The following is a 15422-nucleotide window of genomic DNA, read 5'->3' on the forward strand; positions in this document are numbered from 1 at the left end:
GTAAACATCATTTTGCACATTTTACATATTTTGACACAAAATACTAGCTTTGGCTTCATAATTAGTCCCCTACGGTATTTTTAGTCTTCGTGAGTTTCTTCTGGCTTAAAGCATTTTATAGTTTGAACCATCTCTGGTTATATGGTGCAAAAAATAGAGTTTCGGACAAGAAGCCACTCTTGCAATGGTGGAAAAAATAGAAATTGTATGAACCAAATACGAAAAGGGAAGCAAATAAGGATAAAATTAATAATACTAACAGACAACTCTTATGAAGTCTGAAGCTTCATCAATCATCATTACATGAGATGGAAAAGAAAGGGAAAGACAAATATCTCGATTATTTTCTTGGGTTTGCAAAAAAACTTCAAGTGTTGGCGGAATCACATTTTGCCTTTTTTTTTGTTGTTTTTTTTTTTTCAGGCTATTCAACCAAAAATTGTCTATGATCAGCGTCCTGATCCACCACGCGGAGGGATTCTGGCTGAGGACCAAGTGGACCTTGAGCCGCCACCACCAAAGGAGGAGTTGCGATCATCACTACGCCACCTATCACTACTAGGTTGGGATGTCTGATCATCCTGCCTGCCCCATCGATCTGGTTCTGGAGATGGTGCTTGCCCAGAGCCTTCAGTTCTATCTCGCCGGAACCTAGGCACGTATTTCCCGGCAGTGCCGGCAGCAGCAGGCGCGGCAGCAGCAGGTGCTGCAGCAGCAGCAGCAGGAGCGGCAACTCCAGGCTCCAATAAGCGGGAACCAACAGGAGTCTCAGTAAGCCTAGGAGACCCATCAGTTGCTCTCCCCAAGAGAGCTTCTCTCCTCTGCCTTTCTTTTTCTTCTAATTCCCGCTCTCTTTGCCTCTGCTTCTCAGCAATCTCATCCAATTTGGCCCTGCGTTCCTCGTCTAGCTTCCTTTGCCTCTCAGCCTCTGCATGTTTCGTGATGCCAATTAATGATACACTCCAAACACACATAGACAGGGATCCCGGGAATGAAAGAACATGGTTAAAACTCTAGTACAGGGGAATCATTTTCGAGATTTTCAAAGATAGTTAGGGAAAGATTTCACGAAAATAAGTCTTGGCACAAAATTGCTGTCATAAGCTTTAGTGAAGGGAAAAAATTAAATTCTTTTAAGAAAGCTTGGGAGGCTCTAGCATCATGATATAGGTTATTTCGTAACTAAATATACCTTCCCGTTTGCGAGCTTCCTCCTCTTCATGCAGCTTTCTCTGTTTCTCCTCTTCATTCCGCACGAAAAATATTTTTTTTCTCAGAGCCTCCCTCTCCTGTCTCCGAGCCTGAAGCATTTGCTGGATTTGGTCCTCTCTCTCTGCTCTATGTCTGTCATACTCTACTTGCCGAAGGTGCACCACTCTTTCCTGGAATGTTATCTGTGCAAGAAATAAACAGATAACAAATTTGTCTGAGCATCAAATTCGCTCATGTTGAAAATATCACAGTACATATGTGGACAAATGGCTTGCCGACAAAAGGGCCAGATGTAGAAATGCATGCAAACGGACACAAAAAGCAAATTTCCACTGGTACCACGAGTCGACAGATCAGTCAAAAACCAACTGACCTTATTTTCTAACATCCGTGCCATTCTATTCTTCTCCCTGAGGTCCCCATCATGGCGCTGTCTGCTTAGCTCAACCTCTAACTGCAAAGCGGCAGCAAAGAGAACAAAAGTTGGTATACTGAAGGTGACAAATCTTTATATATTGCAACACTTGAAACAAAAAATATCACCATAAATGAAAAGCACAATACAAACTACTGATATAAAGGTAACACCATCTACAAGTGTGTGCATAGGACGTGTAGACATACCTGCTGCTCACGTTCATGAAGCACCTTCTCTTCTACTAAACGTCGTTGAAATGCAGCTTCAATCAAGGGAGCTGCCTCTTCTCTTTTTGCTCTTTCTAAATAATCCATTGTTTTAGCTAGTTTTTGTAATTTCTTCTCCATTTCCTGCCTCTCCCTGAGCTGCTCACTCAGGGCCATCTCCATTATAGTTTGCTTCGTCACATTTTCCTGTATAAACATACAAAGGTTAACATTATCTGATAACACCCACATAAAGATCAAATGAGACCAAATTTTAACTCACTCCTTCTAAAATTGACTTCCTCATTTTCTTATTGCGTTTTCCAACATCCTGAAGTAGAGCTTTTGCTTGTTCTATCTCCTTGTCCCGTATGTCATCAAGTATCATTTGATTCCTCCTCTTCTCAATCTCAGTTGCGAGCCTCTTCTTCTCTTCCTCTTCAGCAATCTGCTGTTGTTTTTTCCTTTTTATCTCTGCATTACGTTCCTAGGAGGCACAGAAAGTTTTAGAAAATTTCATCAATTTTCAGACTCAAATAATGATAAATATTTAAAGACACCTTCTAAGATAGGAGGTTTTATGTACCATTTCCAAAAGTAAATGTTCCTGTTCTTCCTTCCGGTGCTCAATGATTGATTTTCGAGCAAGAAGCCTCTTGTGCTCCTTATCCACAAGATCTGCCAAACTAGGCAACATTTCTCCTAGTTTTGATGCTTTATTCACAGGTGGACAAACCTTGGCCCTCACTTTATTCAGGGATTCAGCAAGAATATTCAAGTGATCCTTGAAGCCGCCTGATTGAAGGCCCTGTAAGAATAAACACTATGAGATCAATCAAATCCTAACCCCAAAAATGCAAAATATAAAAAGATCAAACCATGGCAGGAAGAATGAAAGAAATTTTTCCCAAAGAGACTGCCCACTCATTTTTCCAGAAAAAGTCAACCAGGAGGTTCAGAGCTGGTGCATGGCCCAACTCAAATCAGGAATTGAGCAAGAGCTCAGACATATAATTCCACAAGCAAGAATTACATAAACAGAGAGGTATAAAATTTTCCCCTTTCTCTTTGCATTGAAAAGGGCGGGGAGGAGTGGGAAAAAAGAGCATTTTTGTGCATCAGAGACAAGGGAGATAGGGACCACTGAAAGAACGAATTCATGTTGCACACCAATTAGCATTAAATATGTGAATATAAAACTTGACCAAATCACAGAAACTTATGAAGCAAGCTGAATGAGAAAGGTTGGAAGCATATATTAGCAGAAAGAATGTGATCACCTATTTTAAAGTTCTTGATAAATACGCCAAGCAAGAATATTAAAAGATGTTTCATCCGAACCAGAATCTAATACTTATCAGTCAAAATTAAAGTACACCAAAATATGATTTCTGACTATATATAGTTAATCAGCTAATAATTGCAGTTTCTGTTTGTCAGGAAAAGAAATCAGCAGACGGAGAGCTGGTTTAACTTACCGAATTACCAAATAATACGACACCCTTCATATGGTCAACTTTCATAGATAAGAAATTGTGTTTAACAGCATCCACGGAAATCTTCTCCACAACGGAAAATTCAAAAAAGGGGATCATCTGAGATAAATTATCGATTTTCAGTGTCTGATACACCTGAGACACCTGAAAAAACATAGACAAGAGTTAGAAGTACAAAGAAAATTATCTATGAACAAAAGCAATAATAATATTCTGCATCGACAAAAGAAAGGGCATCATGCAAATGAAAACAAGGAGGAAAAACTAAACACAAGTGCACCTGCTGAAGCAACCTCAGGGTAGCAAGCTTTTCCAGGGCAGGAACGTATTTGGACAGTTGAACTTCAGGAACAGAGGGAGCTGAAGAAAGCTTTCCCGAAAGATTTGAGATCTTGGTCAACAAGGGCTGTATCTTCGACACAAGATCCAGAGGGAGAAACTCATGCTCTAGCACATGGTAAAGATCTTTTACTTCCTGAGTTGCACAGCTCAAAACACCTTTTGACACCTGCGGACGACAGAAAAATACAGAAAAATTAAGAGCAACAAGCATGAACAGAATATTCATCTTATATATTTTATAAGATGTACCAACACATGCACATAATATACCTTTCATCCCTCCAGTTGATTCAAAATTTTCATGTCAGTAATCTCCAATCTATCTACACGCTTATGGTAGTAACCATTAAAGAAAATACATTCATACCTATTCTTCAAAAACTGATTAAAAGAAGCATAAAATATCGGAAAATATATCAGAACCCTCCTGTGCTTTTTCAGATTTTGCGTTTTAGACCTCAGCTTTCAATTTGGCCAATTTAATACCGAAGTTTATGAAGATTTTAAATCTAAGACCTCTAGCTATTTTCCCCTCAATTAAATTTTTTTTTAAAAAATGACTTGAATGTATTATTGTGCACTTCTCATTAAAAAAAAATCAAATGGGGGTGGCCGGGGGGTTAATTTTTTTTAATGAGAAAAATGGAGGAAAATGACTAGAGGACTTACATTTAAAATCTTTGTAAACTTGGGTATTAAATTAGCCAAATTGAAAACTAAGGTCTAAAATATGTATCAGCAAATAAAATACAAAATACCTATTTCATGAAGCGGGTCATAAACTATAGATATCAAAGGTCTTGATAAAGAATTTGGAACATTTTAAAATAAGCAGACTACTTTCCAGATTACAAATTAAAAAAAACCCGACAAATATGTCTCAATGAACCGACCATTACAAGCTTACCAGTTCTGAGAGAAGGTTTGACCTTGATAGCTGCAAAAACCACAGCACAGATTGTCATAGTGAGATGTCTTTTTTTAATAAGTAATAGTCATAGTGAGAAGATGCTGATATAATATGAAAGCAAATCCAATAGAAGAAGTCACATTACCAGTTCTCCACTGTTAAGTTTAAGGTCAAGATTGAATCCTATAAGATTAGCCATCCTCAAGTTGCGTTCTTTCTCATTTTCAAGTTCCAAATGGGATGAACCACGAGTATGATCATAGGGGGGCACAGAAAGTGCAGCCAACACAACGGACGAAGCTATCAATTGCAAATCCTTCTGGCTTAAATTCTTATTGAAGCTTTTCTGAAGCGAGAAAAGCTTAAACCACGCATAAGCATGATAAAGATGGCTAGCTGAGATCCGGAAGATTTCAGTTAGCTTAGCATAATAAACCACCATCAAGGATGGCTTTGGCGTTTTCTTAACCATGCACATTAATCCATGGATATCTTCAACAGAACGAAACGCTTCCTGCAGCAAATAAAAGGAAAAGTAAAAATGAGAAATAGATAAGATGGACAAATTTGGGTGTGAATAAATGTTTACACCCTAAAAATACACAAATGCAAACACAATAATTAAAAATACCTGCCAGAGTCCAAGTTCAGTAGCAATCTTTAGCTGTTCAAGTCTTGTATCCAGATACAGCTGCAGACTCTCAGGCGCAGACAGGTCAGGGCGGTCCCTTTGGTCTCGATATTTGTTAAGATTAGCTAGATGATTCCTGATAATTTCACACAACCTGCGAAACTCTGTCGTTCGTTTGTATTGCTTGCAGAACTGGAAAGCCCGGTGTGCCGTCATCTACACATGACATTTGAAATACTAAAAACCATATCTTTTTTCCTTTGATAAGATGTTTATTAATTTCATCGGTATGACATGTAATAGTCATGACAGAAACCACAAAGTCACCAACATAAACAGACACTTTCAACCATGAGTACATATTATGCTCCACCATGGGAATAAACATAACATAAGCACAACAGAAAACACACACTAATTAAGTGATGATGGAGATCCCACCATCCAATGAGATTATGTGTGAACACCTGGTGAAAAATTAAATTACTTGGGAGAAATAGAAAGCAACATCACATTGTCTAAAATTTACGACCCAAATACTTTTCATTTTCAAACTGAGGCCCAAATCTAAATAATTTGTGTGAGGAATCTAGTAGAATTTGACCAAATACCATGTCACATGGTGCAGTGGTGTCAAAAGCTCAAAGGCGCACTCAAGAACAAAGGCCTAATTGAGGGTAGGTAACAAATCCCAAGCACACTTAACCAAAGTAAAGCATGCATGTTTGTGACTACTATGGATAATTATTTGCAAGAGGGAGATTCACAATATACAATAAAAAATAAAAATTGAGATTTGTTTAGCATTTTAACTTACATGGTCAGGTAATTATGCACTTGCACAAATTTAAGCTCATATCCTACATAATCTATTTAAATTTCTACATCTAAATTTGGTTAAAATTATTAATAGGCAGCACAGCAACCATCATATCAAATAAGATTTAAGCACGACATTATATACTACTTTCGTGTAGATTAGAAGAAAGCAGTTGTGGAGGGGTTCAAATCCTATAGATTGTAATTAAAACTTCGCACCAACTCACATGAGACATCTTATGAAGTTATAGTCAAGTCCCACCAGTGTAACTTAACAATATAAAGAAACAATTAAAATTTGACTGCATAGTATAGTAGACCATAAAAATAAAGTAGGTATAAAAAATCAACAGCAAATTTTGATTACATTGCGTACATTTTAAGAAAACGTGTGCATTAAACTTCTACAAAAATATCATGCTATAGCTAATGCACTTCATTAATGATCAAGGATCAGCCCCCCTTAGAGCTTAGGGCTTAGCACTTTAAGCACATCTAGGCACATTTTAACAGAACTGTCAAACTGGTTCAAACGCTGCAGCATCTACTAACTCAGTTCATCATATAAAGCATCTAGACCCATTATTCTCATTTTGGCTAATTTGTTGAAGAACAGGTTCCCTAATTCATCTAGATCCACTCCCTTTCGTTCAGTCCTTCAGATAAAATTACATCTAGTGGGCAAACAACAAGCAACTCAAATCTTCTACACCAGATGCACAATGCTATTAGCAGAATCCCAAATACCAATTAACATATTCTAACCAACCTCCATCATGTTATTATTGGACTTTTTAAGTTCATTGATAATAAAAACGAAAAAAAAAATCACAAATAATATGTCTAAGCGTAAATGAAGTAAGGCTTTAAAAGAAAAATCCATTTGAGAGAGGACCTACCGCATAAAGTGCCTCCAACTTTGAGTTGTTACGTAAGATTTCAAGCACTGTTCTATAAGTCTCCCACAAAAACTTGAACCAAGGGGTAACAAGTTCACGATCAGACCTATCCTTTCCTTTCTCTCCACTGACATAACTTAGCATCAGATCTTCTGGCCTTTTATCAGCTTCTAGGTCATCAACATCAAGAGCTTCTTCCAGGGCTTGTGCCTGACTACGAGCCTGCTCAGCTTTCTCAGTGGAGAGGTGCATGAAATGCTTAATCACCTCCTCTAAAGAAGTAACATTCACTTGCTGGCACACAATGCGGTATTGAATCAGACCATCCTTGGCAAATCTACCCCTCCTCATCTCAACACAAAGCTCTACATACTTAAACATAATCTTTTCATGTGTCTTTTGCCAAGCTCGATATCTCCTTGAGGTTATAATATCATGAAGGGCTTGCAAGGCATCTTGCTTTTGCCCAACATTTATCAGCTCTGCATCCATGCATTACAAAAGTCAGTCCAAATATCCCACATACGAACAAGACAGACAGAACTAACATATGTATAGCTATATTTGTTAACTAGAGACACCAAAGCATATCATCGCAAGGTGGAAAGCACAAAGCCAGTACGAGTTCTCCTGCTTTAAATGATATCAACCCCATTTCTGTAATAGGAATCAGCAATATAACATTTGAAATTGATCAACCCAGTGTTTAATGGCACAACTTTAGAAAACCTCACATCCACTGCCCCAAAAATATGCTGTTGTTTACCCATTCAGCAATCAACATAAATTTTCAGACAAAAGCTGAAAACAGCTGAGTTTTTCATTGGGGAGAAGAAAAAAAAGTATTAAAAATAAAATTTAATATTAAACTCAACTCGTTAAAGAAAAATATGCAAGTAAAAATAAAAGAAAAGGGAAAAACTTTTTACTCAATCCAAGTTCCAGGCAGATATATGCAACACTTGCACATTATAATAGAATTGATTTTTGAAGCCAATAAACTGATATTAAGACCTAAGCAAAAGAGGTACAAACTTTCACTCACCTTCAGCTCGCTTTAAAGCATTCTCTGGTTTAGCAAAAGCCATGCTGACACTATCAAATCAGCAATCACCTGAAACAAATGGCATAATTGCTAAATACCTTAGTTTTGATTAAAAGAAGAAAAAGAAAAATCTGAAGTCCTTTATCTAGTAGTGGACCAAAAACAAAAGGCAACTGCAAAGCACTGTAACACAGCACAAACTAAAAACATCAAAGAACAAAACCATAAGGTGAAGAAAAGCGTTATCATGTCTACAAACTAAAAGCCTTCTTTTTGTTTAAATTTCCTTCCATACATATTATTACAATTATAAAGACATTGCAATACACTAAAACCGACATCATTCTTTTATTCCCACCCTACATATTCCTAAGATGAGCACCTTTTAATCCAGGGCCCTGATCATCTAAAATCACACCCAGCATGCACAGCTATCAATTACCAATACATACATACACATAAACTCACGCCCACACATATACATACACATACATATGAATACATAGAGACTCACGTATATATACATGCATACAAAATATAAGGCGTGGTATGGCTTTGTTCTTCTTGTTGTTTAATAGATGATGAGTGCCGATATTCCCATCCGAGAATCTCCATCTGCTCTAAGTGGGTGAGCTAGAATCCATATCTCAGGTTAGATTTCACGGCAAAAGGGGTGTCTTTTTATTTTTCAAAAATTGCAAATTTCGACCCAAAGCATCAAAATATTTCCTACATTCTCACACAATTCACAGCCAAGACAGCAATACCACTCACATTACAAAATAACCTGACATTGGGTCGGCACCGATGTTTCAGAGAAACAACACGAAATATCTTTAATAAAGCTTTATCGGACACGATCTCACTCACCCAATACACAAATCTATTCCCCAAACTCCACCGAAAATTCTCAAAAACTCTTTCTCCTCAAATTCACACTGACCATGGTAATTACAGATCTAAAGGAACCTAAAAATATAGTATTTATTATAACTTCGTGAGAAACATATTTATCAAAATTTCATGAGCTATTTGAAACGAAAATTTCTGATTAATGTTCAACAAAACAAAATAATCACAAACACATATATCTCCGAATTCGCAGAATACTTTAGATGCATCGAAAAAGAAACAAAGAGAGAATCTGCAAACCTAGAGAGAGACACAGAGAGAGAGTATTCATCCACCAAAAAAAAAAAAAAAATAGACAGAGGGAGAGATATAGTAACTGAAAGCCGGTGCTTCAAAGTGGCCGCAGTATACGCTACGAGAAGCAAACAAACAAGTTTTTAGGGTTTTAGGTTTTTTGATGGTCGGTCGGAAACTCTTAATGGACCTGGACGATTTGTAAGTATGAGTGTTATGGGCTGGAAGGATTTGGTTTGGTTCTGGGCTTTAGACCTACCGACTCGGATGAAATTTGGACGGGTCAAATCAAAGCCCATATCGAACTCAAGCCCACTCACTCATTCTAAAGTACAAGAATCTCTATTTATGCAAAAAAAAAAGAAAAAAGAAATTATTCCTTACATAAAATTAAAATAAACAAGTTATTTTGCAAAAGGGCACCTCTTCCATAATTGAATTTTCAATAACTTCTGTTCAAAAAAATTCATCATCTTCATATTGCACAGAACATGAAGTGAAAAATATGTTAATATAATTGACATAATCTATAGTTTTCCCCAGAATTTTCTTGGTGACTTCAAATATTAAATTGGCTTCCATATATAATTATTTTTCTAAGGCCTTTTTGTTCTTGATCTTTTGTTGGCATGCGAAGTCTCAATGGCATCCTACCAAAGATAGCATGCTTGAAAGTATACTAAAATAGATTTATGATCTCTAAAATTGATCCATATTTAGCAATATCACCCTTTTACGAGTAATAGATAGCTTCTTTTAAAATTGTTCAGAGAACCAAAGCTCCATTAGTTTAGAGGATGAAAATCTAACCTAACCCCGTTTTGCGAGAACCATAAAATGCATTTCATCCTCTCCAAAATGCAAGAGAAAAGTTGTCATCCTACTTCTTATTCCCTCATTTTTCCTTTTCTACCAAGTATTCGTTCTCAATTCCCTCTATCCATGCGTCACTCCCTCGTCTCACAAGCCTTTGCTCCACCCTCCACCATTTGTGCACCCCACGAGCCGCCATGGCAAGCGTGGTGCTCTTCTTTGGTGGCTCCAGTCCAATCATTTCCAATGCATCCCCGTTTAGGTTATCAAGTTTGCTAGCCACTGCAGTAGAGATTGCTTTAAGCAACCCTTCCAATGGACTTCCCAAAAAACTGTCCCTTCAAATAGCCTCTTTCTTAGCCAGTGTGCCAAGAATCCAATGAATCAGGCTATTCATTAGTTTTTATAGCACGAGCTACCCTACACATCTTTTTTAATCTCTCTTCTCTATATTTAATCCCCTTCCCTGTCCTTTGTATTTGATTAGACAAAAACAAATGAAGCCCAAAAGGTTGTCCCTTTCGTCTGATAACTCTTTTTCAATTGGATGCCATTCGATTTTCATCTGCATCGATAATACAACAATTTTTTCACTACAGTTGAGAATGCTAGCAAAACTCTAGCGCTTCTCACAAAAGTAGCGGGAACAGCTTTAAATGAAAAAGGAGATAAGTATGACAGATCTGTACTCGTCTTCCAATTGCCACTTTATGGGCCTACATGTTCAATACTGGTAACCCAGCTGCTACAAGTAATGGTCCACATACTATATATATTCCATCCATATTTGACACAAACAACCACGCAACAAGCAATCCTAGCATTCATCCATAGGGGATGCTATCTACTTCAATGGTTTCAACCCAAGGGATGCCCGAAGCTTGTTAGCTGCAGCAATCTCAGGGTCAGGGTGGTCTGTGCCGTCATCCTTCTTCTCCTTTCTCTCTTTCTTCTTCTTTGGCTCTTCCCGAGTATCCTCAGGTCCATCTCGTCTTCTGGGACTGGTGCTGCTGCGTGCATGTCTCTTCCGATGCTCCCCACTTTCATGCTCCTTGCGATCCCTACTCCTACTTCGGCTCCTTGAGTGACTCCTCCGCCTGCCACGGTCCCTGTCCCGCCTCTCCCGCTCCCTACCTTCCCACTCCCTTTCTCGCTCCCTATCACGACCATATTCCTTTTCATCTCTCAGGCGGTAACGGTCTCTATCCCTATCTCTGTCTCTGTCCCTTTCTCTATCCCTATCTCTTTCTCGCCCACGACCACGATCCCTATCATAGTCTCTGTCGTAGTCTCGATCCCTGTGAAAATTGTAAAAAACAAAATGAATGTAACAACACAATTGAGAAAAATTAAAACAAAAAAAAGGGTTTGATAATATGGTATAATTTATCAGTCAGTTACAGATAAAATCAGTGATGAAATTGGCTTAGATGCTAATAGAAGAAAACTGATGACCCATGAAACACATGCAGTGTGATCCATAATACTTCATTCTATATAGGCCTGTATAACTGGCCGGTTTTTCCTCCGCCATCCGCCCACCTGCATGGGCTACAGGCGGATGTCCAGCCTGTAACCCCGGGCAGGTAAATACCATATCCCGCCATCCGCCTATAATATCAGCCCCCCACTATCCGCATATGTAACCCTGGATGGGTTGTGTGATTATATATCCAAACAAGACAAATAAGCAATTTGGTTGTCTTTGGCTTGTGGGGAAAAAAGAAAAAAAAAAAAAAATCCTATACAAGAGGCGGATGTGTATGGGTGCTGGTTAGTTAAAAAAACCCTGCCCGTTGGTGGTTACAGGCAGACGGTTACTCAAAACCGCCCTCCGCTTAAAGCGATTCCAAAGGCAGAAAACCACTGTTCTTCGCCGGTCTAGGGCGGTGTACAGTCCTAGCCCTATACATTGAAAGGAAAACGAACCTGGCAGGTTCAAAGGATCCAACTACAGGAAGTTTCAAACCACTAGTGGCTTCAACTGCCACTCAGTTCGATAAGGTGAAAGGATCAATAAGATGGTCTTTGTGTGAGTTCACGCCTCTGTTTACAGTTGTTTTGTATTAAAGCTTAAATTACAGTACATCAAACAATTAAAAAATCCATCCAAGTGTTCACGTGCTCACTTAAATAATAAGCTACTAATATTTAGAAAATAACAAAAGAAAAAAAGGCGCATAACAAACAATACTCTAATCTTTAACTAGGTTGTTCTTTTGCAGAAGATATAGAAGGGGTGGGGGTAGGATAGAATTGGAAGCAATGCAGAAGATTGAACAAATCCCCAAAGATGATTTTAAGAAAAGAAAAGCAATCAATCCAATTTAAATGACATGGGACAAAAAAAAACGACAAATCACGTTTGCACTCTAATTGTAATGTAAGATCCATCATACTTCTCACTGCACACTGTCAGTACAGAGAAACCTGGCAGGATCATAAGATTTCACTATAGGAAGCTATGTTATGCCACCAAATGGCTTTAAATGCCACGGTGGAAACACGAAACCTGAATAACACAGGTATTTACATTTATGCATATAAGTGGGCAACAGCTTCCGGTAGGGTAAGGCTCATTATTTCCAAAAGCAATAGCAGAATTAGATAACTTACATAAGGGCTGATATTGAAAACACCAAGCATGTCAAATGTGATAAGCAAAACACTTTCACATGTTAGGTCGGAACTCTTTTTATCTCAAGTGGTCTGATGTGAAACAAACCAAGCCATTAGAACTCTAAAAAGATATAAAATTTAACTGAAAAACCACCTCAAGTGGTATGGATTTGAAACCAGCCAAGCAATTAGATAATGTGAAAATCAAAACCCAACCACACCAACCTTTGAACAATCCTAAACAGTAAAAGCTAGAAGACAAGAGTCTACGACAACAAATTAGATCACTAGATAAAAAGACAGGTTAACAAGGACCTACAGCAAAAAATTGATATCCATTTAATATCACATAAAAAGAAAAAAACTGGAAACCAGAAATTTACAAAGAGTTCTACCTGTATCTGTCACGATCGCGTCTTCTATCCCTATCTCTTTCCCTAACAGGGCTTCGTCCACGGTAATCCTGCTAAAAGTTAAAACCAAAAATATGAGAACAGAAAAAGGCTAGAAAGCAACAAGAAGAGCAAGATTTCATATCTGCTACATTTGAGTGTTTAAAAAGTTAGCAGAGTTTAAAAAGGGAAGGTGGACATCGAAGGATGACAACCCCCCCCCACCCAAAACAAAAATAACTCCTTTTTCTCTTTGTTTCCCTCTAATTTTACTTCTGAACAAGGGATGGCAGTCATCTTTCCTTCCATTTTTTCCCTCCCCCACCAAAACCTTTTATCAGACACAAAAGTTGGGCAGGAAGGTGAGAAATGAGTACCTTCTCACGAGCCCCATCTTCAAAACCATCAAGTTGGTCATTCTCTTCTTTTTCTTCCTCCTCCTCAAAATCATCTTCCAACACACTTTGTCTAGGTTCCAATGAACCGATTGATTCAAGAGTCCATCTGTTGGTATATGGAGTCATTCAATACATATCTTCAAAGAAAGTCGTGTAAGCAAAACAAAAGACAGGAAAATTACAACAAGAAGCATTCAAAAGAACCCAAACACACATGAATTCGTAGCAAGTCAACGTCTTCAGACAATACCAATTGAAAACAAAAATACCTTTTCTTGATACGTGGCAAAGCAATGTCACAAGAATAATCTTTGGTCAGAAGTTCATCAATAACCTCATCCACATGTGTCAAGCTAAACCCTGATATAATTAGAGTTTTCATGAAAATCATAAAGAAGGCATATGAAAATAACAGCAGATAGAAGCTGAGAGTAATAATGAGAAACTAATCATGGCAGATTCCAGAAATATGTTAATGATCATACGTCCTTCGGGTAATTTTTGCCTCAGCTTCCTATAATCATTGTAGAGAGGTTCTAGGTACCGGTAGACATCAACATCAGTTCCCGTAAGCCGCAGATAAAAAGCACCAAGTATTCGCACGTATCTGACCCCAAACAAAAATAAAATGATGTTAAACTAAAGGGAAACTGCAAGAGGAAAAAAATTCATGTTAGACAGGACTATATAGCACAAAAGCAAATGCAGCATTAAAAGATTGTAAACCCATGGAAAAAAGAGCACTGCAAAGGGACTTTCAAAAAAAGTAAAGGGGGAACCAGATATGCTAACACATTTTCAAGACTGAAAAATCAAATAGTAAATATCCCTCTTCCTCAGTATTTCAGCATCCAAAGGCTCTTACAAACTCGCAACAAACCCCAGCCCAGTAAACCAAACTGGGCTAATTGACTTGACCTTCTATCAGCATTTTTCAAATCTACGCAAACCAAAGCAATAAAAAAATTTATTCATCTTTTCTCCTATAGCATGCTTGGAAGCATGGAATTGGACGAAATTGAAGGCCCGTTTCTACATAAAGTCAGAAATAAAGGCCCCCAATTTATTAAGATTCCAATGCAAAACCCTCAAATGCATGCTGCGAAAGACAAAATCAGCTTAATTCAGCTCGTCTTTTCATCATTTTTGCCAAGACGCAAATGAGCAGAAACCCATAAGACCCTAGTAAAAATTTTAAAACCAAATCAACTCAAGCTTAACCAAATTTCCACATCTCTTATTTTAAGCTTAATTCAGTCGCTTTTTTATTTTCTTAAAAATGAATTGAGAGCACCCGTAACAACCCCCAATTTCCCCTATTTTTCCTTCCCCTGCTTCATTAGCCACCACAGAGCAAAATCAAAAACAAAATAATCCTTTTTTTTAAGTTCTCTTGATAAACTCAATAAAAATTCCCGCAACTCCAAAGATTTCCCCCTTCCGTCCTCTTCCTCTGGTTTCACAGCAACCAAACAGTAACTCCAACAAAGCACACGCACACGTATATGGAAAGAGAGAGAGGTACTTGTAATCGTCGTTCTTGATGAACTCGATGACGATCTCCTTCTCGGGCTGAATCTGGAGCATCTTCATAACGAGGCACATGAAAGGCGTGGGCTTTCGGTTGCCGCCGTGGGTGCCGCCGAGGTGGTCAAGCTCCATGGCCTTGTCGACGAGGGTCTCCGCGGTGAGCCCGAAGCACTGCTCCTTCCAGTATGTGTTCTGGTAGATCTTCGACCGCAGGATTTTCTCGACCAAGTTTTGCGGGTTCGTCCCCCTTATGCTCTTCGCCGCTGGGTCCGTACGGTTCGCCATGTTTGGTCGCTCAAACCCCCCAAAAAAGAAAAAATTTAAAAAAAAATTGTAAAACCCTAACCCTAACCCTGGCAGGCTGGCCCAGAGAGAGAGACTGAGAAAGACAAGTGAGAGAGGGGGAGAGCTCATTTATGGGGTCACGAAGACTGTTTTGGGGATGACTTCACAAAAGTGCTGATTTAAAACGGTGCGTTCTGCTGGAGAAAATATGAAAAGTATGAGTAACATCATAATATAATTCTTAAAATTTTCAATTGTTAT

The 15422-nt window shown here is 38.3% G+C and overlaps 2 protein-coding genes across 4 annotated transcripts; both read right to left on the reverse strand.

Annotated features, from left to right (window-relative positions):
- Nucleotides 1-221: 221 nt before the first annotated feature.
- On the reverse strand, nt 222-9293 carry LOC132170323 (eukaryotic translation initiation factor 3 subunit A-like). Of its 2 annotated transcripts, none has more exons than XM_059581257.1 (14): nt 9208-9293; nt 7979-8047; nt 6934-7415; nt 5216-5431; nt 4730-5098; nt 4582-4611; nt 3613-3840; nt 3315-3476; nt 2423-2644; nt 2120-2323; nt 1837-2043; nt 1586-1666; nt 1193-1394; nt 222-928 (listed from the first exon to the last, which is right to left on the reverse strand). In XM_059581257.1, the coding sequence occupies exons 2-14, from the start codon at nt 8019-8021 to the stop codon at nt 450-452; spliced, it is 2925 nt and encodes a 974-aa protein (XP_059437240.1). In that variant the 5' UTR covers nt 8022-8047; nt 9208-9293; the 3' UTR covers nt 222-449. The 2 variants fall into 2 exon arrangements, with proteins under 2 accessions (XP_059437240.1, XP_059437241.1); XM_059581258.1 differs by lacking the exon at nt 9208-9293 and adding an exon at nt 9131-9190.
- A 1216-nt stretch (nt 9294-10509) lies between these two features.
- LOC132171216 (pre-mRNA-splicing factor 38) lies at nt 10510-15282 on the reverse strand. 2 transcript variants are annotated; one of them, XM_059582476.1, is made up of 6 exons: nt 14872-15282; nt 13832-13953; nt 13616-13706; nt 13326-13452; nt 12952-13022; nt 10510-11235 (listed from the first exon to the last, which is right to left on the reverse strand). In XM_059582476.1, exons 1-6 carry the CDS (start codon nt 15159-15161, stop codon nt 10782-10784), a joined length of 1155 nt encoding a protein of 384 aa, XP_059438459.1. In that variant the 5' UTR covers nt 15162-15282; the 3' UTR covers nt 10510-10781. The 2 variants fall into 2 exon arrangements, with proteins under 2 accessions (XP_059438459.1, XP_059438460.1); XM_059582477.1 differs by having other exon boundaries at nt 12952-13019; nt 14872-15281.
- Between the last annotated feature and the right edge of the window lie 140 nt (nt 15283-15422).

This window comes from Corylus avellana, chromosome ca2 (assembly GCF_901000735.1).
Source record: "Corylus avellana chromosome ca2, CavTom2PMs-1.0".
Lineage (NCBI taxonomy): Eukaryota > Viridiplantae > Streptophyta > Magnoliopsida > Fagales > Betulaceae > Corylus > Corylus avellana.

Excerpts from the sequence above, each read along its gene's own strand:
- LOC132170323 (XM_059581257.1), bottom strand. The coding sequence starts at position 8,021 with ATGGCTTTTGCTAAACCAGAGAATGCTTTAAAGCGAGCTGAAG. Across the intron at positions 5,432-6,933 it reads AGTTGGAGGCACTTTATGCG|ATGACGGCACACCGGGCTTT; the intron begins GTAGGTCCTCTC and ends TGTCATGTGTAG. Across the intron at positions 2,645-3,314 it reads TCGTATTATTTGGTAATTCG|GGCCTTCAATCAGGCGGCTT; the intron begins GTAAGTTAAACC and ends TTATTCTTACAG.
- LOC132171216 (XM_059582476.1), bottom strand. The coding sequence starts at position 15,161 with ATGGCGAACCGTACGGACCCAGCGGCGAAGAGCATAAGGGGGACGAAC. Across the intron at positions 13,954-14,871 it reads ATCAAGAACGACGATTACAA|ATACGTGCGAATACTTGGTG; the intron begins GTACCTCTCTCT and ends GTTTGGGGTCAG. Across the intron at positions 13,453-13,615 it reads TTGCCACGTATCAAGAAAAG|ATGGACTCTTGAATCAATCG; the intron begins GTATTTTTGTTT and ends ATATACCAACAG.